Source organism: Micromesistius poutassou (assembly GCF_964030765.1).
Source record: "Micromesistius poutassou genome assembly, chromosome: 8".
NCBI lineage: Eukaryota > Metazoa > Chordata > Actinopteri > Gadiformes > Gadidae > Micromesistius > Micromesistius poutassou.
Window position 1 is genome coordinate 5345459 of NC_140278.1, and position 23874 is coordinate 5369332.

The 23874-nt window shown below is 45.7% G+C and overlaps 1 protein-coding gene across 1 annotated transcript in view; it reads right to left on the reverse strand.

The window, feature by feature from the left end:
• cdkal1 (CDK5 regulatory subunit associated protein 1-like 1) overlaps positions 1 to 23874 on the reverse strand; it is a gene marked incomplete at its 3' end in the record, with an annotated part of 256138 nt that overhangs the window by 168645 nt on the left and 63619 nt on the right. Inside the window, exons 7-8 of the mRNA XM_084471876.1 lie at positions 21781 to 21901; positions 2033 to 2136 (exon numbers count right to left, since the gene is read on the reverse strand). Coding sequence (XP_084328002.1) covers positions 2033 to 2136; positions 21781 to 21901 — 225 coding nt within the window. The remainder of the gene's footprint in view (positions 1 to 2032; positions 2137 to 21780; positions 21902 to 23874) is intronic.

The following is a 23874-nucleotide window of genomic DNA, read 5'->3' on the forward strand; positions in this document are numbered from 1 at the left end:
CACACACACACACACACACACACACACACACACACACACACACACACACACACACACACACACACACACACACACACACACACACTCCTACTGACTTCTACTGATACAAGCGTGGAACAAAAACACATGTGCCAATCCAGATATGCCTCTCTTCCCTAATAACCCCCCAAACACACACAGACACACACACACACACCCCACCAGAGAGGCGGCGTCACACCTGACAGCGTTGGGAGCGTCGTACAAGACCGTAACCAACTTCCCCAAACGGCTCCAGAGTGACACTAGCAAACAAACCACCCACACATATGTGCACACACGTGCATACACACACACACTCCTCCTCACACACAGACACACACACACACACACACTCTAAGCTCTTCCCTCTGTGAACAAAGTTCAAGGCAGCTGGTGAGTTCGTCCTTGACTGGCCAGCCCAGAGGCAGCACACTGGCACAGATGCCGCTGTTTAAGCCCGATCTGGAAAGGATCTTTATTTTATATTTCTTTTCTTTTTTTTTTTCCAAATCCCTATTTTACACAACTGTGACCTTGTCAAGGGTGCATCCTCTCTTTCATTCTTCCCCTCCCCTCTCCAACCCATCATGCCGTGGGTTCCCTGGGACACACCGAGACAGCCACAGGAGTGGCGCTTGGCAAGACTTCAACAGCCCGAATGACAGCGAGACCCCACACACACACACACACACACACCTCCATCCGGGGCGATGATGCGTCCCTCCCACCCGCCCGGCACTTACTCTGAAGAGGTTCCCATGGAGTGATCCGGAGAACAGTCAGATATCTGTATAATCATGCTCCCTATAGCCAGCTATAGGTGGCCCACCCGTCTGGTACCGTTTTTCGTCCAAACATTAAGTATCATCTATTTCAATTGTATTTATTTATTATATGCGTCTTATTCTTTAACCACTTATCTCATTGCTCTATTAGGCTGCTCAGGGTCAACATTTATAATATCATAAATGATAATAAATGTGATATTGAATATGAACAGCCGACCCTAGCAGTAGCAGCGTGGTATCAGTCAGTGGACTCGCCCTTCGCTGACCTGCCCGGGGCAGGCCTGTAGTGGCCCGGGCCCGACAGCTGTTCTGCTCGCCTCCAACCAGAACCAACTGGCAAGCCTCCCCCTCCTCCTCCTCCTCCCCAACCTCCTGCTCCTCCTCCTCCTCCACCCCAACCTCCTGCTCCTCCACCATCTCCCCCTCCCACTCTTCTCCCCCAACTCCACCACCACGCCCTCCTCCGCCACCACCTCCATGACTACCTCCTCCTACACCACCACAACCTCCTCCTCCAATCCCCCTCCTCCTCCACCACTACCTCCTCTAATCCCCTTCCTCCTCCACCTCCTTCTCCTAAACAACTACCCCCTCCACACACTCCACACAGAACGCCCCTCGCCTTGCCCCTCTCCAAACCCCATTCCCTGCACACAGTCATTCTCCTTCTCAGGACAGAACACACACACACACACACACACACACACACACACAGTGACCCCACAAAAAAGATGACTCATTATCCCAGTCCCGATGGTGAAAGTGGAATATGCAACAGCAGCAGCTGAACCAAACCACGACTAATTCATGGGTATTTCATCAACAGAGGTTTTATTGCCCTTATGCAGTGAATAATAGTTTACGTATGCATTTGTGGGCGACGCGATCCTCTTATTATTACAGTACCTTACTAGGTACTGTATACATTTAATATTATTATAGAATGGCCTCATATAAATGTTCTGAAATGTGTGTGTGTGTGTGTGTGTGTGTGTGTGTGTGTGTGTGTGTGTCCCTTGCCGTTACTCAAACTAAGTGGACACAACACACACACACACACGACATTAAACAAAACACAAGGGCTCGTTAACGGGCGATGCCATCGTTATTCGGCGACAGCCGAGCGTGGACAGACTTGGCCCGCGCCCAGCTCCGCGAGAGCCGCGTCGGTGTTCAGAGGAGCGCGGCCGTCTGGACCCAGTGTGTGCCCGGGATCCACTCACCCTGGAAGGACTGCCGGGCCCTCTCCACCAGCTCCTCCACGGGGTAGCTGGCCAGGTCCCCCCGGGCGTGCTTGGTCTTGCAGTAGGTGCACGCGTTCAGACACCTGGACAAAGGGACAGCCGGGCCAGGTTAGTCTCGACGCAAAGTGGATACATAGACTCACTGGCACACGTTAAACAAACACACACACACACACACACACACCACACGCGCACACATGAAGACACCACGCGCATGCAGAACCACACACACATATATATATATATATATACTGTACATATATAAATACAAACACAGTATTTATATAATTTGTTTTTGTTAATATATGAATTAATGTGAACCCGACTTGTATTTGTAACACCCCTTAAAAAGGCCACTGCAGTGACTCAAAGTGCTTTACAACAACAGCCTCTCATAGCAACACATAGACCACCCTAGCATCCCCTCAAGCATATATGTCAGGCATGCAAGGAGAACCGCAGGTGATCAACGCAACGGTGCTACACTAGACATCACATTGCTTGGCTGCTAATCCCTCCTGTAACCTTAACACCCCCATCAGTGGGGCGAAGACAGCGTGCCGTTCATCAGTTTAACAGTGAGCGCTTTGGTGGCCCTTTGACCGGCCACCGAAATAGCATCGGGCTGTTGTCTCGGGCAGCCCGAGGGCAAGCAGTGGTCTTATGAGAGACCCCTCTCATGCCTGCACACACACACACACACACACACACACACACACACACACACACACACACACACACACACACACACACACACACACACACACACACACACACACACACACACACACACACACACACACACACACACACACACTTTGGGAGGACTGAGAGACATAGATATGAGCGTGGAAGAGGCGTAATGGTGGTTGTTGTCCAGCATGCCAGACCAGAAGAAATGGAAAAGCAGACCAAAATAGCTGCACGGATCAATGTTCTTCAGAAGAGCAGCCCAGCATCTGAAACTAGTTTGACGAACACTAACACGGAACTGATGGTTCCATTGTCTATGTGGTTGTGATTGTGTTTTGTGCGCAGTCCCAGCCACAGAGTGCACGCGTGTGCGTGCATCCGTGTCTTTGTGTGTGTTTGGAGGAGAGGTGGGGGTTAAGCAATTTTCAAAGTCGCCTGTTGAAAGGAAGAAAGAAAAAATGAGTTCACACATGAATCCACACAAATAAGGTGTTTTTGTGCTGTGCTCGACAATTGTGACACTTTCGGCAGCTAATTCGATACGGTGGAGTGGGGTACGCGGTTTAGATCTGGGGAGGGGTGGGGGGGAAAGCAGAACTAAATTATGTTGTTGTCACTGAAAATAGTGTATTTTTGGACCCTTTCATTTTGGGGCCACCATAGATTTGGTCAGCATAACAGGGAACACGCCGCGGGCCAAACACAAGGCGTTCCATTGGCTGGATGGAGCTAAAAACTGTTTTTTTTTTATGTCAAAGCAAATGTAATTTGGGGCATTCAAGAATTGAATTAGAAATAAGTGTGTGTGAGGATGTAGCGCCACTGCACTTAAGAATCCCCACCCTTGTTCAAATCTTTAAAAGCAGCTGACTTTTATTTTGAGTTTAACTATTTATTATCATAAATAGTTATTATTTAATATTTTTAAACCCATAAAAACGTATGGATCTTCGATACAAAGCAGTTTGGTGTCAATTGTTTTCAAAATGAATAAAAAATTGTGGAGCAGATAAATGAAATAGCCCCCCTAAACCATTTCCAAATAGACACAGAATGTGCATCCAACAACAATCAATAAACAAAACGTGACCACAGTCCCGCGCAGAAAGTAAACTTATCTTCCGCACGACAATGTTGTCCATAATCTCAAAAGGCTATTGCATTATCCCCCTTAATCCCCATGTCTTATCCATCCATTCCAGCGATTATTTAATTCCGCCGCCATGTCATAAATGGTACATCTATATATCTTTCCAACGCTATACAGCGCTTTCCGCCGAGCAGACATCGATCTCAACCCTTAATAAGGTAATGGTGAAAGCGCAGCTCTCGTTAGTCAGACAGAGATGCTCCATCTCTTTGGCCGTGCAGCCGCCCTCCATCTTTCCCCCTCCGTCAGGGTGTCTCTTACCCCGGCGGAGGGCACCGAGGATGGGAGCTAGGTCACAGGACCCAGCCCTGGAGAAAGCACAAACAGATGGGGCCCTGGGAGCACTGGGCGTGCACATAAACACACACACACGCACACCAGGGGGTACATCCATCTTAATGTGATCACGGCCAGCTGAGTGGATCACACCAACATTAATCTTAAGAGACAGATAGTGGTCTGTTTGCGTGTGTGTGTGTGTGTGTGTGTGTGTGTGTGTGTTTGCGAGTGTGGGTATATTTGTGTGTGTGTGTGTGTGTGTGTGTGTGTGTGTGTGTGTGTGTGTGTGTGTGTGTGTGTGTGTGTGTGTGTGTGTGTGTGTGCTTATGGGCCTATTTTTGCATGTTCATGACTATATATGTGGGCTACGTTTAGGGTCAATTTACGCCAAGGGTATTTGCAAGTGTGTGAGTGAGTGAGTTTAGCGAGCGAGCGCAAGAGAGAGAGAGAGAGAGAGAGAGAGAGAGAGAGAGAGAGAGAGAGAGAGAGAGAGAGAGAGAGAGAGAATGTCACTGCTGACCATTTGTCTAGGATCACAACACAGTATTAGCCGCCGTGCCCCTCCCTCCGTCAGTCAATCCAAACTGAGAGTGACAGCGAGTCAGCCCTCGAAAGGCACATACGCTAACACAGAGCGAGAGGCAGGCTATAAATCACACACACGCACATTTCCAAAAATAGACACAAACAGGGAGCCATAAGCATGGACTTTTGGGAATGTGCAAAGTAAGGCGTTAAGTACGGGAGTACAGAAAAGACAAACCTTATAAAAATGTGTCCATATACGTATATATATATATATATATATATATATATATATATACACACACACAATATACATGCATTTATGCATCTTCAATATGAAGTACACTATCCCTCCACCCAGCCATGGCCGGTGTTCAATGCACTGCCGGTGGGGAAGGCATAACCCGACTGGTCAGGGTGTCTGAAAGAGCAGAGCCACAGCCCGCTGGAGCGTGTGACAAAGCCGCTACCTTCAATCAAGTTCAATTAAAACCGCAGCACATGAAACCGTTGGCGGCGGCTGAGAAACCAATGAGCCTCCCTTAAGAGTCTGTCTGCCTGTCGGGTCGATCCGTCTTCATTGCCAGACACTGACACCCGCCGGAGCCCCGGCCCGCTGCCCAGGGAGGCCATAAGAAGGCGGTCAATGTGTTGTGCAGATGTGCAGAACTTTTTCTGAAGACAATTTCGAATAATGCATGTAAATGCGTTTCATGCAGCTAAGTGAGGCTTGAGTGGAATTAGATGGAGTGGACTTTGATGCGGGGGGGGGAACAGAGGAGGAGTGACGATACAGATCGGTTTAATACGTGCAGCCTGTGTTTTTTTCTGTGGTTTTTTTCTTTCGCAGGGTGCTGTGTGAAGGGGGGGTTAAGTGGAAGAATGTGTCTCGTGAACTTCTTCTGCCCAGCCCCCGGGGGGGGGGGTCGTCTGGCTGTGACGTCCACGTCGTCGTCGTGACACCACTGGATATTGTGTCTGAAGAACACAAGTAGGCACCAGAGAAATATGTGCTTGGGTGGCTGCTGCTGCTGTTTTTGCCTTAATTACTCCTGGCTGCTTGTGATCTCCCCTCGATGCATCCGTGTCCCACGCTAGGGTGATCACAATGATCATACAGATTATACATCAATCACCCCATCTACAATCCACTACACATGAATTACAAAAAACATAAGAATACAGCAATAAAGTCGTATTAACCGATTAGACTGAATGCCGCCACCGTCATGTGTGCTGCCACTGAATATCAAGTGACTTTCCCATAGTTGTTCCAAGATAAAACTATTGCCTGTAACGGGATCGTGTTGTCCTGTGTCTTCGCCCCTGCGCATCGTCACCATACTCATCTCTCGGGAGGTAACGGTATTATGGCTATCAGCACTGCTCTGACATTGGCAGACACTGAGAACTGCTTGGGACTACACGGTTTGAGCGGTGGGAGACAATATAGTAAAAGCACAAGAGCTGAAGCCTGGAGAGGAGCCCAGCGGGCGAGGCGCCCGGGCAGAGACGACGGACGACGCATGGACCTCAGCCACACAGAGGGTCCCTCGGTAGGGGGACTGCGACATGCATCACGTTTAACAGAATCCCCTTTATTACACACTTAGTTGTTTTATTTTTGTGTTTGTCGTCTTTTGGCTGCGATATTGCTCGCATTTGATATCAAAAAAAAAAAAAAAAAAAGAGGAATTAAAGCCAGAGCACGGCGGATTTGAAGTGAACCGACACCAGAGCCAAACACGGAACGCGCTAAAGACAATGAAGCCGATAGCAAGTGCAGGCGATGATTGCCAGTGAAATCCCTGGTGCATGTGAGTGTGCAAAACAGAGAGAAGGCAAGGAGATGGAGAGCGTCTCTATTGTCTCTCTGGCAAACAGCCTTGCCTCAATAACAAAAAGAGAAAAGCCCTGTTGTGTTTTGAGAGAGAGAGAGAGAGAGAGAGAGAGAGAGAGAGAGAGAGAGAGAGAGAGAGAGAGAGAGAGAGAGAGAGAGAGACTCCTAAATAATGGTCTCTTGAGCGGCAGGTTAAACGACAGAAACAAAGCGTTTGCTGGAAAGTTAATTAGAAAAGGCTCTGGGCATCAACATATCAAAGTGATTGTGTACAGGCATGTGCATATATTTGTGAGTGTATGGATCCATGCATTGATTCCTGCTGGAGTTTGTAAAAACAAAGAGGGGGGGTGGAGAGGGTGATCAGTCCTTAGCTTATTAGACGCATTAGACGTGTGTTTGTTGAATAGACAAATCGTATTAAAGTCGTTACTTCGGCAGAACAAAAACCCTGTCAAGAATAAGTCAACGGCTTAGTCTCAAAGTCATCGTGGAGGACACCAAATCCTTGTTATGTCACGTCAGACAGAGCCCTGGAAAAAAAGGACATCAAAAGCTGAGAGTCAGAGATGGAGCGAGAGAACAGAACTGGGGAAAACTAAACTCAAGGATTACCAAAGTTTCTAGAAATTACCATTTTGACACAGATTCCCCTACACACTCCATACATTGGAGGAGCTTGGCCCTAAGCCGCAGGATCATCAGGCTTTGCCCGGTCCCGATCACCCGTGACAGCAAACACAGATAACTGATGGGATTCCTTATAGCACAATGTGTGTGTTATTTCATTAAAACCAAACACAAAGACACATAATGTATTATTATTATCAACACAATGATTTGGATGGGCGGTTTGTAAGGACTAAGAACAATGAATTGTCCCTGATAACATCTCTTTTTTCTTTTACCAGCACCAACACCTCACTAATGCATCCCTTAGCTCCTATTACTGCGGTGCGGTGTACGGCTTTGTGAACCTTCTATCGCAATTGCCTGGCGAAGTGAAGAACGGCCCTCTGCTGTATAAGGACAGGGTGTAACAGACACGATAAGGACGAGGCGCGGCAGGGACTCACACACACACTGACACACTTACATCAGATAGTGGCTGTCACGGTCACAACTGTTGGATGAAATGAGAATCACTCTGGGCTGCTGGCTACGGTGGTGTCAGCGTGTTTTTCAAGCGATGCCAATAATAAAACCTTGAAAAACAGCAACAAGAGGGAGTACCAAATGTACAGAGCAATGACCACGCACACAAAGGCTTCACTCTCCAGTGGCTGCAAGTTTCATAATTGATCACACACTGTTTGTGTGTGAGACCCTGGGGAAAGTTCTCAAACACGTGCGTTTGTGTGTGTGTCTTTGTGTGTGTAGGCCTACCCAAGTATGTGTGTGTGTTTGTGTGAGTGTGCTGGGGACCCTGGGGAGGTTCTGAAGAACAAGTGTATGCATGTGTACGTGTCAGTGAGAGTGCACCCATTTGTGTGTGTGTGTGTGTGTGTGTGCGTGTGTGCGTGCGTGCCTGCCTGCCTGCCTGCCTGTGTGCGTGTGCATGTGTGTGTGTGTGTCACACGGCAGCTGGGACCCAGGGCTGGGGCTGCTGAATCCAGCCTTTGTGTTTGACCTCACCAGCTCTGCGCCACTTAGTCTCGTGCTCCCCATGGCGCCTGCTGAAGCTGCTCCACCTCTCCACCCGAGTCCCGTGTTCTCCCTCCAACTCATCCAGCTCCCCGGAGGACGGCCGTCCACCCAAGGACTTTTCCAATGGGCCTGTGTCCATGTGTGTACCACCACCACACGCCTCTCATCTGCTTGTTATCCGTCTGCTTGTTATCAGTCTGTGTGTGTGTGTGTGTGTGTGTGTGTGTGTGTGTGTGTGTGTGTGTGTGTGTGTGTGTGTGTGTGTGTGCGCGCGCGCTTGTAACTTGAAGGCCGACGGCAGCAGTGGCATTGCATCCATTATGACCGGAGAGAATGGATCAGTGTGAAAGGTGGCTTCTCCCTTTTCAGCGTGATGCTGTTTACTATTCGAAAGCACCGGCGAACCCATTGGACTTTCATGAGCTTGTACGGGCCGGAGCCGCCGACGAGCTGCATGAATGTGTGTGTGTGTGTGTGTGTGTGTGTGTGTGTGTGTGTGTGTGTGTGTGTGTGTGTGTGTGTGTGTGTGTGTGTGTGTGGGTGTGTGTGTGTGTGTGGGTGTGTGTGTGAGTAATACCGCGATCCACCCCATCGCAGGCTAGATGGACGACCTCAAGCGTCCCGACGCCGAGATAATTCATCCGGTAACATCAGGGTTTCGGATCCATTCTCTCCCATCACACGGTAAGCAATTTGATGGTAAACCAACCCGGGGGCCTCAAAGGACCGACCCACCGCATCGCAGTGGGACTGACCGTGCGTCTGACTGATTTACTTACTCTCAGGCAAGGTCTCTTGCCGAATGGCATCGCCTGCTCCCAGTGAGCACACTACCCCAGCAGACCGTCGAGTTGGGCATGGTAGATGGTGTGTTGAAACATCCTCTGACAGGATATTGTGGTTTAAAATTGTGACACGTAAAAAAAAAAAAAAGAAAGTGGTTTGTGATAAGCGCAGATTTCCCATTGATTAAACAAATGACAGATTAAAATCAGCGAGGCAGCTGTAGATCACAAGCTCAGCAGTATTTGGTCAGTGTTCAGGAAACCATGCCGTCTAGAGTTATCTTGTAACCATGACAAGTGCATGGCATTACTAAAAACACACTTTCTGTATCAGCACGTAAAAAGTAAATCAAATCAATCAAATCCCAAATAAAGTGCTTTGTAGACGGCGAAACGCTGACGTCCTACTCTTCCTAAGCTTCACTGCCAACGATCCCGGCACCAAATGGGGCCATGCCATAACAACACATATTAACAAGTCAATATCACGTTGAATTATTGGACAAATAGTATTGTCCGACATATGGAGAGCCGTTAAAGTAGGAAAAAGACAACACAGACAGAAAACAATCATGTAAATGAGTGTGCTGTGTGAGTCTATACCCCGCTGCAGCTAATGTGATTGGCCAGCAGTTCCCTTCAGTAAGTTGAATTTACACAGTGCACTGTGCGATAGGTGTGTGTGTGTGTGAGTGTGGAACACATGGAAAGAGAGAAATATAATAATGTGTTCAGACCAGTGAAGCTGAAAACTACCAATACATAGGTTTGAAAAACAACAGGAGCACATTGCATGGGAGCACAGCTGGACTGTGTGTGTGTGTGTGTGTCAAATTGTTTTTGACACACACACAGAGACAGGATGCATACGTGTGTGTGTGTGTGTGTGTGTGTGTGTGTGTGCGTGTGTTGATGTGTGTGTCTGCTTTACATTCAGCTGCATGTCCGTGAGAGCGTGTGTTTATGCGTGTGTGTCTGTTTTGCATTTTTCTACATATAATTCAAAATGTGTGTGCGTAGTAGAGATGCATATAGTCCTCCATGTGGAAAGCCTGCACGTACGCGATCGGTAAAACCTTAATGAAATCATTCCCAACGCAGTTCCCCTCCCATCGCTGGCCTGCTTTACAACTGCACATTCAGCAAAACCTGCTCCAGTAATCTAGTCTCCTTGAGATAAGTGTGAGGCTTGGCATGGCTGAGTGATGCTTTGCAAGTGTGTGTGTGTGTGTGTGTGTGTGTGTGTGTGTGTGTGTGTGTGTGTGTTCTTTGCAACATGCTATTAAAGAATGCTGTGCATAGTGCCCTCATGTGTTCGATGTGGAACTTAATTATTCTCGATAGAACGATTTGGTTAGCCTTACTTGATTGTGTGTGAGCTCATGACTGTCCGGCTATCCCTTCCCCGCTCAAACTGGAAGCCTTGTTTACGTCTTGAGAAATGACTCCCATTTCGGAATTATTCACAATTATTCGTAAGTTGTTATTCTTTACCAGAAACGCACACATCCTCTCCCATGTCTGCCTTTCTGAGCTAAAAACAAACAAAGGTATAGAAAGGCACGCATGCACGCACACGCACAAACAAACACGCACACATGCATGCACACACACACACGCGCACATTTCCCAGAGGCCCTTGGGGCAGACACACAAAACATGCAAGCTATAGATCAGCTCCCCTTTAAACTCTATCACAGTTGTGTCAGATTCATCAGAAAATGTCATTACCTTCCTCATAGGAGGAGAACCAAATCAATAAAGTTAATAAAGTAATTCAGCATTCAAGCCGGCCAACCACAGCCTAGCCAAATTCAAGTTCAGGGCCAATCATTAAAGTAAATGGACGGCTCGAAAACATACCTGATAACAAGACATGAATCCAACAGTGCACAAAATTTCACCGCCTCATTCCTGCTTACATGGACGTAAAAAAAAAAAGTTCAATCCATGAACCTGCTTGACTTTAAACCAAACAAAATGACAGGAATGAGTAGCCAGGCCCAAAACACAGATAACATCATTTGGTATATGCTTTTTACACCAGCAGGTTACAATAAAGACTTTGTTGTGATGTGATGCTTTAAACAAAGTCAGCTCTGCATTGCGGTCATTTCATAAGAGATGACCATATTGTGTTTGCATACCATCTTTTGTTATTATTATGCATAACACTGCCCCACTGAGGCTGCAGCAACTATTCCACCACAGTCACAATAATGACACAGAAACATGCATGAGAACACACAGCTGTCTGTAAAGCCAGCCTTGTGACCCACTAGGACAGTGTGCCATATTACTAGCTCCAGAAAAGAGACACACACACACACACACACACACACACACACACACACACACACACACACACACACACACACACACACACACACACACACACACACACACACACACACACCTAATTGTTGAGCATTAATATAGAATCAGTTCACAAAGCCATCAGTGTTGTCAAGCTGTATTGATTTAAGAATATATATAGGTTTTCAAGACCAAAACCAAAACTGACATGATATGAAATCAATAGCAGCAGTGAATTTTCCCATGAAAAAGGTTTTGCAGAGGCTATAAGTAAACTCAGAGACACATCAACACACATATATTTCAACTTTCCTTATGACAGTGACTATTCATGAGACCTACTGGGATTGACTCTGGTTGCAGCATTGAAATATACATGTGGAAGATGAAAGATTCACCTTGATTAAAACACGCGCGCGCCCAGACACACGCGTGCACGCACACACTTAGGGTCACGAAGTTGACAGCATACACTCCGGTCTGGGCGGGTGGGCGGGGGTTTCTCCAAGACATATTGTTCCAAGGCGTCTGTGTGCGGCGCTATGACGGCCCCCCAGGGAGCCCCTCTCCAATCACTCAGGAAACAGAACATTCACGGGGGAGGGGCCACAGCGATAACGCATAGCACACCGCATGTACACACGCACACACACACACACACACACAGAGACCACGTGTTGTACGCCATTGTCACGATCGGTCATCGTTACACACACTGGTGACAATAGGCAGTGGCACAAAACTGCAAACGGTCAATGGACTATTCTGTTTACGCCATCAGCGGTCTGCCGGCCGCCATGCAAATATCCTGATGGAGGAAGAGGACAGGACAAGAACAGCGATCAGCCGCCTTTTAATAAAGCTCATGAAAGAGAATTGAGCCCATGCAAAAGGATCGTTCACACAGACCTGCCTGCCTCTATTATGCTTCTATCAACATGCACAGCGCTGGTTCTATGGAGGTATTTGCTATCCATTCAACTAATGAATAATAGCAACACAAAAAAACACAAAAAACTGGAGCCCCGGATTGTCCCTCGGAGCCCAACTTTGTTTCACGTTTAATTAAAAAGGGATTATTTGTTTTTCTTTTGCTCCACTGTACGAGCCAAGCAATCAGAGGCTACGTTTGCATGAGACGATGCGTGCAAGTTGTGCTCATTAATATTGTCTATCACTTTCCAGAGTAACAGGCTGCAACAACACTAGGCATCTCCCCAACACCGCTCGAGAACATGAATCACACCGAAGGTATTGACTGCCTCTAACAAGTGGTAACGTGGCAAGCAGGGGCAGAAATCCTGGCTCTGAGAGCAGGCATCACGGTCGGCCCGGAAAGCTTCGAATCGCCCCTGACTGCTGGGAAGGCCAAATTGGAGGATTTTCCTTCAGGTTGTTTGGAAGGCCCTTATTTAACAATGTTGAACCATCAATTAACTGAATCACAACAGACCCGTTTATGATCATTAAACAGCATCCACCCACCAAGTCTCTAACTAACTATACTCCGAGACCTTGCCAAGGCGGAGATTTATGTACGCTGCTCGGGTGTGTGCACACACAAATAGGCATCGGGTTCCAGGAACCGAGTGTTACTGGGGTCCAGTAAGTGCTCTTTTTTTTGTCAGTTGTAAAAAAAAAATAAAAATAAAAAGTGCTGCATAGGTCTGCGTGTGTGTGCGTAAGACTGCGCGTATGTGCGCCTGTGTGTTTGTGCGCGTGCGTCTGCATGAGTGTGTGTTTGTGCGTAGGTCTGTGTGTGTGTGTGTGTGTGTTTGTGTTTGTGTGCGTGCTTGCGTGCATGTAGGTGTGTGTGTGTGTGTGTGCGGGTGTGTGGCTTACTGCAGGTCTATTTGAACGACAGAATCCAAACTGAAAGCTAAACCTATGGATAACCTGCTAGAACTGAGCTGTGTTTCAGAGGTTCCACCCTTTGAGTCAAAACCGTTTGAAAAGAAGGCAGACTGACAATGGCAACGGACAGCAGGATTATACGAGCAGCCCTGAAGAGCAACAAATGCTCTGGCAACACTGCTGGAATGAGTGCTGGAGGACACTGGAGAGGAACATCTGGCCTAATCCGTCTTTCGACAGATGCTGAAAAATAATGACCAATAACCATACACTTCATCTTCTGGGCGTCAAGCAGCTGTCTCTTCTGGTCCACCCAGTTTTTTTTGAAGCAATCTTTAAATAGGAACAAATTATGTTTGGCAGGAATTACATTTCAGTCGTATATGACGTTTGTAATGTTAGTTTGCCAAGTTTTTGGACTTTCGGCAACACATGTGCACGTTTGATTAAAACTTGTGAGTACTGACAGAATGATACATTGTCAAACAGCTGCACCTCATCCCCCTGTGCAGCGACATTTGTGGATGCATTACAACCAATGTCCCTGTCATGTCATACTCAAATAAGCACGCTATCAAACTATTGTAGATGCATTGCCATTATGGAAATGAACGCGGACGACCGGAACCAACCCTGCAAATCAGCGCTAGGCTAAAGCAACAGAAAGTATGGTAGGATTGAAATTATTTTTTAAGTCAGTTCTTTAACGAGAATCTGCTAATGGCCCAGGAGGAAGCAGCCAATGTTCCTGTAAAACAGTGCCGCAGGCTATTTGAGGAAAATAGCGGCACTTTCATAATCAGTGTAAAATTACCTAAGTGGAGGTAAAAAAAAAAAAAAAAGCCAATCTAATTAGGAATTAATAGGTGCAAATGCAAATTAATATTCAGATCTAATGAAACTAATAGTGCAAATTCATTTGGATGTGAAATTGAATTTTCATAGGTAATCCCAGATGTCACACCAGACAAATCAGTTTTTGGTCCTATAGGGAGGCTGCTGACAAGGAATTGAAGCCAAGGTGGAGGGGCTGCTGTAGCTGAAGAGAAGAAAGTCAGATGGGAACACAACCTTTTTCAATTAACATGGTTTGAGGTGTAATGATACATAGAAACCATTCATAATTAGGACAGGTGCCATTTTAAAAAGGGCTTTATGAACCATATGCGTGTTTGCCTTCGTTGTGCGAAACAAGGCTTTATCCAAGCTGTGAGCTGGTGAACATTTCCAGAGAGCAGGGGTCCAGGATTGTGGGAGAAGAAAGCTTGGAGAGAGAGAGAGTGTATCACAGATTATGTTTAGCTTGCAGCGGCGTGTCCATCTGACCTTTGCTTCAAATTGGATATGCATAACAGCAAGCACACAAGCATTCATGCGTAAACACACACGCATTCGCTGACATGAATCTTGACAAAATGGACATGACACTTCAAAGGCCAGAACATTAGATTGCACAAATACCTAAAAAGGCTTTCTGATGCACGAGCAGTTCCCAGCATAGAGCAAGCACTGTGTGGAGAAGATATTACCAGAGAGACTGCGTAGGTGTCTGTGCGTGTGTATGCGTGTGCGTGAGTGTGTGCGCACATGCATGCTCCTCTGCACAAAGACCTCTCTGTTTGACAGGCTGTAAAATGCCACTGATGATGTCATCACTACCCCTATAAGAATATTAAACTATTATTCTTCAATGAGCCCCACACAACTCTCTAACATGAAAAAATAGAACAGCATCAAGCTATCAAGCTTACAGTCAGACTGTGGACAACCACGGATATTCACAAGACTGTGGGCGATCACATCAGGGAAAGCTATGGGGAAAGTGTAATGGACAAGTTACAGCAGGGCTCATGGCCCAGCATGTTGTACTGGCGGCCCTGTTGCCACTTAGTCTTTCACTAGTCAAGTGTTCGACCCGCTTTGAATTGAAGCTCTGCCATAATCCAGCCGGACTCGGATAGAGAGTGGATCCGAGAGCCACGACTCCCTCCGCAAAGCACTTACTCGCGATATTATCTGGCATTTTGAAGCGTTACTCCAATAAAACAGGAGTTTTAACCAATTGAACCGTAACGGGAAAAAACGACGCTGTCCACTAATGTGTGTTTCCTCACAGCCCTGTTTTAAAATGCTAGCCTACATGTTGGCGCTGGAGAGAATGATGGTGGAGCAGCACCGCTAATACATTGTTTGGGCAGAACCCTAATGTATGTACATAAACACAAGGTTTTTCCTGCATTGAAAATTATTTGGCGGCCGTCAAAAGGATTTGACATTCTGCCAAAGCAAAATATGACCGCCAAAGAGAAAGGTAATTGATAATGCTTCAAATACAATCCGAATCAACTGATTATGGATTCAGTGTTATCTTTTTGCCAGCGGATGGTGGTACGTTGTAGACAACCAAGCGCAGATTGTGGTCAGTCCAATGGACGAGAATGTCCTTGGATGGCTAGCACTGAAGAAGAACGTACTAACCAGTCAGGTAATGTCATTTCCACACAGGCCAGAGTTTGTGTTGTACATTCAATGGACAAGTGGGGACTGTACTGCAGGGTGCGGTACACTGAGGCGGTGACAAAACAAGAGGACATGGTTCTCTTTTGCACCCAAGCAATATACCTCAAGGCCTAAAATACAGACTTCTCCGGGGCTGGAGAAAATTGAAAAGGTTGGTTTTTAAATGCATAAATGAGATGGAGAATCAAGAGGTGAAGGCTGGAGAGCAGGTGAAGAGAGGGTGGGAGGAGGGATGTGAGAGTTGGGATGGCATTCATTATGGTTTAGAGTTATTTTTCTATTTGTGCCATTAAAATTATGTCTTATGAAAGCGCTTCAAGGACCTTTGAGTTTTAAACACCAACACCCTAAGCCATTACGAGGTTCACAAAGGAATATTGGCTTTAAATAGGGAGCTGAATACAAATATTCAGTTATTAAATGACTAAACATGTCTTTATCCAACTATTTATAAAAGCCAATATTACTTTATGAATCCTAATTTAATTTTTAAACAGTTAATAGTTTTAACAGTTAATGTAATTTCATACACTCAAGCATAATATATATTTTTTGTTTATCTAATGGTAATTCATTGCTTTTGTACGTTGATTGATAATGGTCCCTTTTGTGTCACCCACACCCATTCATATATAACGTTTTTTTTCACCCACACCCATTCATATATAACGTTTTTTAAAATGTACTGGCACCAATTCGACTGAGGAAGAAATTACCTTGCATTCTGATTATAAATGGTCTCAAATGTTGCAGTCTTGAGTCCTGCACAGTGAAATGCTTCACCCCAAAGCACCTTCAGATTTAATTGAGTCAATATGGGGGATTTCAAGCCAAGTCACCATCCACTAGCTTTGATAAGTGAATTTGCTGGAGATAATGTATTCAGGTACACTGCATCATGTATTCCCCATTTCGCCTTTTCCAACGTCTTATCTCACAGACCAAGTAGAGCCTCCGATTTGTATACTGTACAAGGGAATATCCAAGAAGCTCAGCAAGGGACAGACCCGACTATATAATGAGGCTAACAATGAGTTTTAGTTCAGTAGTTCAGGGACTCAGACAAGACACAATTTACAAGCGACGATATTAACAAAATGCTCCATAAAGTCAAACGTGATCATTTGGCCTAAGAGCCTTGTGACCGACACCAACAGGCCGACTGCCTGGCGACCCCATTACCCTAGATCGGGCCTGCCAAGAGATGGACTTCTGGAGCCCATCAAGCACGTCATTAGCTATCATTGAGGAGCCATAGAAAACTGATGAGTTCCATATCACAGAGGCTGAATTAGGAGTTTATGAGGGAGTTGATGACCGCTAGATCGGGCACTGTTGGCACCCAGAGCTCAGCACTAAAGCTTGGAGCCTCATCACTTGTAGCCTGGACAGAGCATGTGCTAGACAGCAATGCTTTCAATCAGCTATATGTTTGAGACCTTAAGGTTGTATTCTAGAACGTTAGAAGTGATGTGTGCATCCTCCACATTTGAACAAATGGTGGGAGTCGACCAAAGCCATCGGCTGAATCGCAAAGTATGACAAAGGTCAACGGCAAGCAGGATGAAGTTCAGATGGCGTGACCTAAGAGCACCCAGGCGTTAAGTTCTGGCGGGTTGCGGTGTGATGCCGAAGGTGCACTGAGACGGGCATTAGCTGCGTTCTTCATCGCAGATGAATGGCTTGGCCCAGTGTCCAACAGTTTTGGCTCCGCTCACATGTTCACGTTGTATGTAAGAAAAGGCCACCAACCTCTCGTATTTGACTCACTGCCAGCTCAGGCCCTGGTATGGAGTCAAACTGATGCCAAAGGTAAAGTCAGAAAAAATATATAAAAATGGGCAAATGTTTGTCGTGATTAAAGAAATTACACTGAAACAATCTTTTCTGAATTTTAGACGATGCTTGGGGTTATGACATGATGTGGACATGGAGGCGGGGTGAAGGGAAGGGAGGGTCCTGATTGGTCCTTATCGGACAAATGCGTCATTGATGTGTGCCGTGTGTACCGGAGAAGCCTGCGGAGGCCATATTCATGCCGAGGCCAATGACGTGCAGGCGCTGGTAACAGAGGTACAATACATCCTACTGGGTCTCGTTCTTTACAAGCACAATGGTCACCTCTTTTGGGAGAAAACAACCACTTCCATTGGATTACACATTCTCATTTAATTGATTACATAACATGATTCAAGGACTAGAAAACAGCACCGAAGGTAAAGTACAAATGTTTGGACTTATTGGACAAAATATCTAACTCGCACAACAGTAAAGCAAAGTTACATTTGTATTAAACCACGTTGTGTTTTACGAGAGCAGCCACCATAGAATGGATAGTTTTCACGATGCATTGGTAAGTGGATGGATGGCTGCACAGCACATGAAGGGTTGAATGGGCAGGTGGATGCACAGACTGTAGTATAAATGTACAGAACTCATTATTCCCAAATGATTGCTACCAGAATCCTTCCCTGACATGATTTAATATCATTCATCCATATTATTTATTTTATTTAACCTTTATTTTACCAGGCAAATTGCTTGAGATAAAAAAATCTCTTTTACGAGCATGGCCTGGCCAAGAAAGCAGCAACAAGATAATATACACACAAAGAAGTGAGGACGAATATGAGAGAGAGAGAAAAGAGAGAGAGAGAGAGAAAAGATATATACATAAAAAAACATATACTGGTTCATATAAGTAATAAGTTCATAGAGTGCTTTGTTTTGATTCTCTATTTTAATCCAAGCTTTTCAAATCATGCCATTTGGGGCCCAATTCCCCCGTATGAATATAAGATACTATATATGAACATAGACAACATGGGAAGGTTTATACTCTGGTATGAGTTGAGGGTCTCATGTTTGACCTCGAGCCAACAAATCCCTGAAAAACAGTTTGTGTATTAAATGATAATATTCATGCTTGTAAGTCGTGGCTGAGCTATGACTAATCACCAAATGTTCTGAAAGTAATTCTTTATAGCGGCCCAGATAATCATGTCATTGTTCAAATCATGTGTGTATTGGATTGGTCTGTCAGCATATTCACTTTGTAGATTGGAGTTGGGACAAGGCCATGATTTCCAACGTCACATTGATTATTTTTATTCCCTCTTTGATGAATAGTCATAAGTTAAGTATTATGTCTTACAAAAAATATATAATGTGGGATGGCGTACATGTTAATATAACTCTTTTGGTGTCTCATGACACGATTTGATTTTGATGCTTGGCCACACCGTTTGAATCACAATTGATTCTTATTGAAAACAGATTCTTGATTCAGTAAGTAAGTAAGTCCACCGTGTTTGTAAGAGAGTTGGCTTGGCAAAAAAATTATATTGTGTGCAATAATGCACACAAAACCAAAAACCATGTGAATTGATTCAGAATCAGAGATTAAACTAATCCAATTGTAATGTGAATCAATTGTTTCCCCCACCACTAATAACTAGTCCATATATATACCAGATTACTCCAGCAGCAAATGTCATGACACTTTCTAGATATTTGCTTAAAACACCCAAGAAAACCACTTTGCGTTGGATTATGTTTCTCAATAGAACAGAAGAAATGAGAAATCACTGTTACCAAGCTAATTCCTTAGTTTTCTAAAGGAGCAAACAATTGGGATAAGCAACAAGGACAAACGGTCAAGTGTATGTGTTTAGTAGCGGCATATACAAACCATGGCATTAGCAACGGCTAAAAACTCACTTTCTTTATGTGTTTTTTTAGCTTATATACAGTAATGTATGTCTGGATATCAGCCAACATAGTGTTTTCTATAGATTGGTGGCAGACTGATACATCAACCATGCAGGCCAACCATGCAGTTATTAAAATAACTCTGATCGGTGGGGAGGGGGGTCTAAGGTGGCTCATCCGTCCTATACAGCTCCTGACTCCCAGCGTGGTCCCAGCTGTGTGGTACCTCCTTACAAGGTGAACTGGGCTGTCAGAGTGAGGAACGTGGGGGCGAGGAGGAGGCGAGGCGGCGGGGGGTAAGATGATTGACTGAGAACCATCAGAGCCGGGTGGAAATTAGTCGTGCGCTGTAACCCGGCCTTTTACTAGCCTAGAGAGAGCACTAGCCCGCAGCCGCGTCCAACAGAGATGTGAGAGCGTAAAATGTGTCGTAAAATGCGGGGGCCTCACTAAAAGCATGCCCCCTCCATGTGTGTGGAAATAGGTAGGCACGAAAGACGGAGTAGACCATTTGCTGTAAGGTCTAGTTCTGTCTCCGGAATAATGTGCGTGCCTCATTTGCCTCCATCGTTTCCTCTATCCATTTCTGTTTCATTCAAGTTCCGGGCTCTCTTTTGATGAAATATTAATGATGGATCTAATCGCATCTTGACCAAAGTCAACTTGTGGGCAAGTAGGAACACAAATACACACACCGCCCAGTTTACAGCCAACCAGGTCAAATTGATTCAAACAAATCCACCATTATGTTATTTAAGTGGCTTTTCAAGGTGAGACAGGGCACGGTAACCGGCACACTAACTCTGTGTCCCTCTCTCAAACAGATGCGTACACACACAAACACACACACACCCATACACACACAGCAGCATGTCCATTTACAAACGACAGCAGGATGGCAGGCAAGAAATTGAATCTATGAGCTCAGTTGAATATTTGATGAGCTCTGTGTGTGTGTGTGTGTGTGTGTGTGTGTGTGTGTGTGTGTGTGTGTGTGTGTGTGTGTGTGTATACCTCTTGTTGGTGTGCGTGTGTGCGTGTGTGCGCGTGTGCATGCGTGCGTGCGTGCGCGCACTGTGTTGCTCAGTGTGTGTGTTAGCGATGCGGCGACTGATTGGCCCTGTGACCAACCATAACGGCGGGTGTTGGTGGTTGCGGAGCCTTTTCGGTATTTATAATAGGCTGGTGATTTGCGGGGTGTTACTTAAAATCAGCCCCTTAATTTCTTTCTATAATTTATTTCTTGTATGGCGTCCAAATTATTGATTTAAAGTTTGATATGTCATATCATGTCATATCCGTTAATGCCATTGCAAAAATCCAAAGTTAGTTTTCCAGATGAACTTGTTAGTTGTTGTCCTTGTTGGATAAGCTATTTAATTTACTGCATTCTCGTTTATTTAAGAATAAAGTTCATTCAACCCTCAACCTCATATAGCCTATGAAGATGGGCTGAGACAAATCAAAACACATTTTTCTGAATTATTTCTGTAAGGATATGCCCTCAAATGTAAAAAAAAATGAATAAAAAATGCTCTCATGTTAAGGATTTTTTATTTTACGAGCACAATTTAGTCGATAGTCGATATATATTCAGAAGAATATATATCTTAAAAGAAACTTGGTTCTGATGTTATTTTAAAGTGGTGGAAGGGAAGGGAGGGGGGACTTTATTGGTCACCCATACAAATGCGTCATTAGTATGTGCCTTGTTCACCTCTGATTAAAGGCACTATGGTGCAGAGTAATGGTCAAAATGTAAACGCTGGAGAAGCTGGCGGAGGCCAAATCCTTTCCGAAGCCAGCTACTGATCTGGCCGGTGGTGTGTTGGTACCTGAGAGTCCAGCGGTTGTGAATAAGAAGAAGACTATTCATTCGACCAAAGTGACTCGTATGTCTAACCTAGGAACCCACTAGATCAGCTTCTGGCGCACCAAGGCTAACAAACCGATGGACCGGCAACTGGCTTGTTTGGTCATTAGCTTCCGAGGCTAGCGACCTGCTGGATCAGCTTGTCATTACTGTCTGAGGCTGGTTACTAGCATGCCGGGCTGATCCAGTGGGTTGCCAGCCTTGGAAGCTAATGACCAGCCAAGCCATTGGCTGATTCAGTGGTTCAAATGATGTCCCATAATAATCGGCTGCACTCGTGTGCATGCTGAAAAGGTTGGCAACAAGTTAGGCAAATTGTCAGATTACATAAAGCTTGGGACAAACCCATTTTATAATTGGCGTTAGGAAGCAGACGCAGGTGTTATTTCCTTCTGTTTACAAATGGCAATAATATCACAGTAATATCACTGCTACCATGCATCACCTATGTTTGTCTGTGTGCGTGCCCCCCTTGTTGATGTGTATGTGTGTGTGTGTGCCTGTGTGTGTGTGTGTGTGTGCCCTTGTGCGTACCCTGTGTTGATGGAGATGATTTCTATGAGCGGGTTCTTTCGGATCTTGGGCAGGTCCAGTCTGGCGCCGCCCAGCCTCTTTCCCCCATCCTTCTTCTGGCCTAACAGACGCACTGAGTGACCTGCAAGAAACAAGGCCCAAGGACAACTTCATCAAACAGGAAACGACAAGCCTCCTCTTGTTAAACAACCAATAAAGGACAAGTGAGTGGTAGCCTCAAATGTTTTCTGACAAAACAAGCTGAGGGAGGTGTGTGTGTGTGTATGAAAACACAATACACAAGAACGTTACATTATTCAGTCCGGTGTGTGTGGGCCCAAACAGGATTTTTAAGTATTCCATTGAAACCAAGAGAATGGAATGAATGAATTGATGCCAGCAGAAAATGCCAATTATGCTTACCAGAAAAAAATTGTTATCAAAAGAACATTCTCATAGTTTGGAGGACAAAAGAGAGGAGACGGAGCAGATAGCAGAGAGACTCGGAGAGATTTGTATTTTTCAGGCGCTTCTCAACATTCCACCTCCATTTATTTTTATTTTACGAGATAAACAGACACACACCGCATATAGACATAATAGCCCCACTGGCATCCAGGCTATTGTTGGCTACTCTTCTCTAGATGGCCACCCGAAATGACCGATCTCCTGATTATTTCATAACCATAATGTTTTCAGATGGTAACCGCAGTACACCAACCAAGGACAAACACACAGCAATGGACCTGCAACCCGGTATTGGCAAAGCATTGCACAAGGTGTTTTTTTGAATCAACACCAAAGCCAGCCAAGTTTAACCCCTTCATAATTAGTTTTACAATTGAAAGGTGAATGAAATATATATATATAAAGCAGACATTCCGGGTGTAATAACGTCTGACTTTGACATTGTGCGATATGTGAAATACCAAATTCCCCCTCTAAGCCTTGCACCAGCAGTGGCAGCGGCTGCACCAACCCCCTCGCAGCCCGTTTGAAAACCGGCTAATAGTCTGTGAGGCCCCAACCCCGGGGTGTGTGAGACGGAGGCGCTCAGGGATGGAATTGCCTCGCTGTTTTCATCCCCTTTACATTGGTCTCCTGGGAGGGTGGGCTCAGGGTAAGGAAGCGAGGCTATCGATTGGTAGATAAAAATGACAATCCGTCCCAGAGAGGGACAAAGAGCCTATCAGTGAGGCGTGACAGGTCGTAATGTCCTAATACAAGCAGGGAAATGAGAAAACTTCCCTCCCAGAAAAACCCACCGACGGGATTTGGTCGCTCGCCAAGGCGCGATGCCGTGGCCGGATAGCTAATAGTCACTCTGATCCACCGTCCGTCCGTCCGTCCGTCCGTCCGTCCGTGGTTCCAGTTTACTGCTCCGCATACCAGCACTGAGCAACTCTGCGCCATATATTGGATCCATACGTCAACATTTATACTAGTCAATTTGAAATGTTGTCTTCGGTCAATCTGTCCCTCGGTTGGACATTAGCACCATTTGACCCCCCCGCCAAGCAAACCACATACCGCCCTGTGGTTGAACATTTCATGGTTCCAAAATTGCAGGATAGGAATATGGGATAGGAAATATAGGAAAAGCCTCGGGAGATGGATAGCATTAATGCACAGGCGTGAAGAAAACATGCAAAGGAGAGCCACAGGTGATATGTTGACCTGAGGGCCGTATACGTCTAGCGAGGGGGCAATAGGAGGGATTTGGGATCCCTGTGGCCACTGAAAGCTCCCATACACCAACGGCAGAGTCAACCACGGACATGGACAACTCCTTCAGTGTCACTCTCATGGACATTAAACCGGGGAGGGACCAAGGAATCGAACCAGCAACCCATGTGGACGACGTCCTCGACCCTTCTAAGCTACCCACAAAAACGGGAACGATTCCAATGGTTCTTCCCCTACTTCCTCCTGTGCTCCATACCCATCTTGTTGCATTTCTGTGCAACCTTTGACCCATGCTTTTACCCCAGGACTGGTTAGCGGTGGAAACAAACAGTGTGCAGTTTGCCTTGGAGAAATGTAGGTTACAGGGTTATATGGGGGGGGGGCAGACATCTAGAGAGACATATGGCTAAGCAGATGCATTAGTTTGTC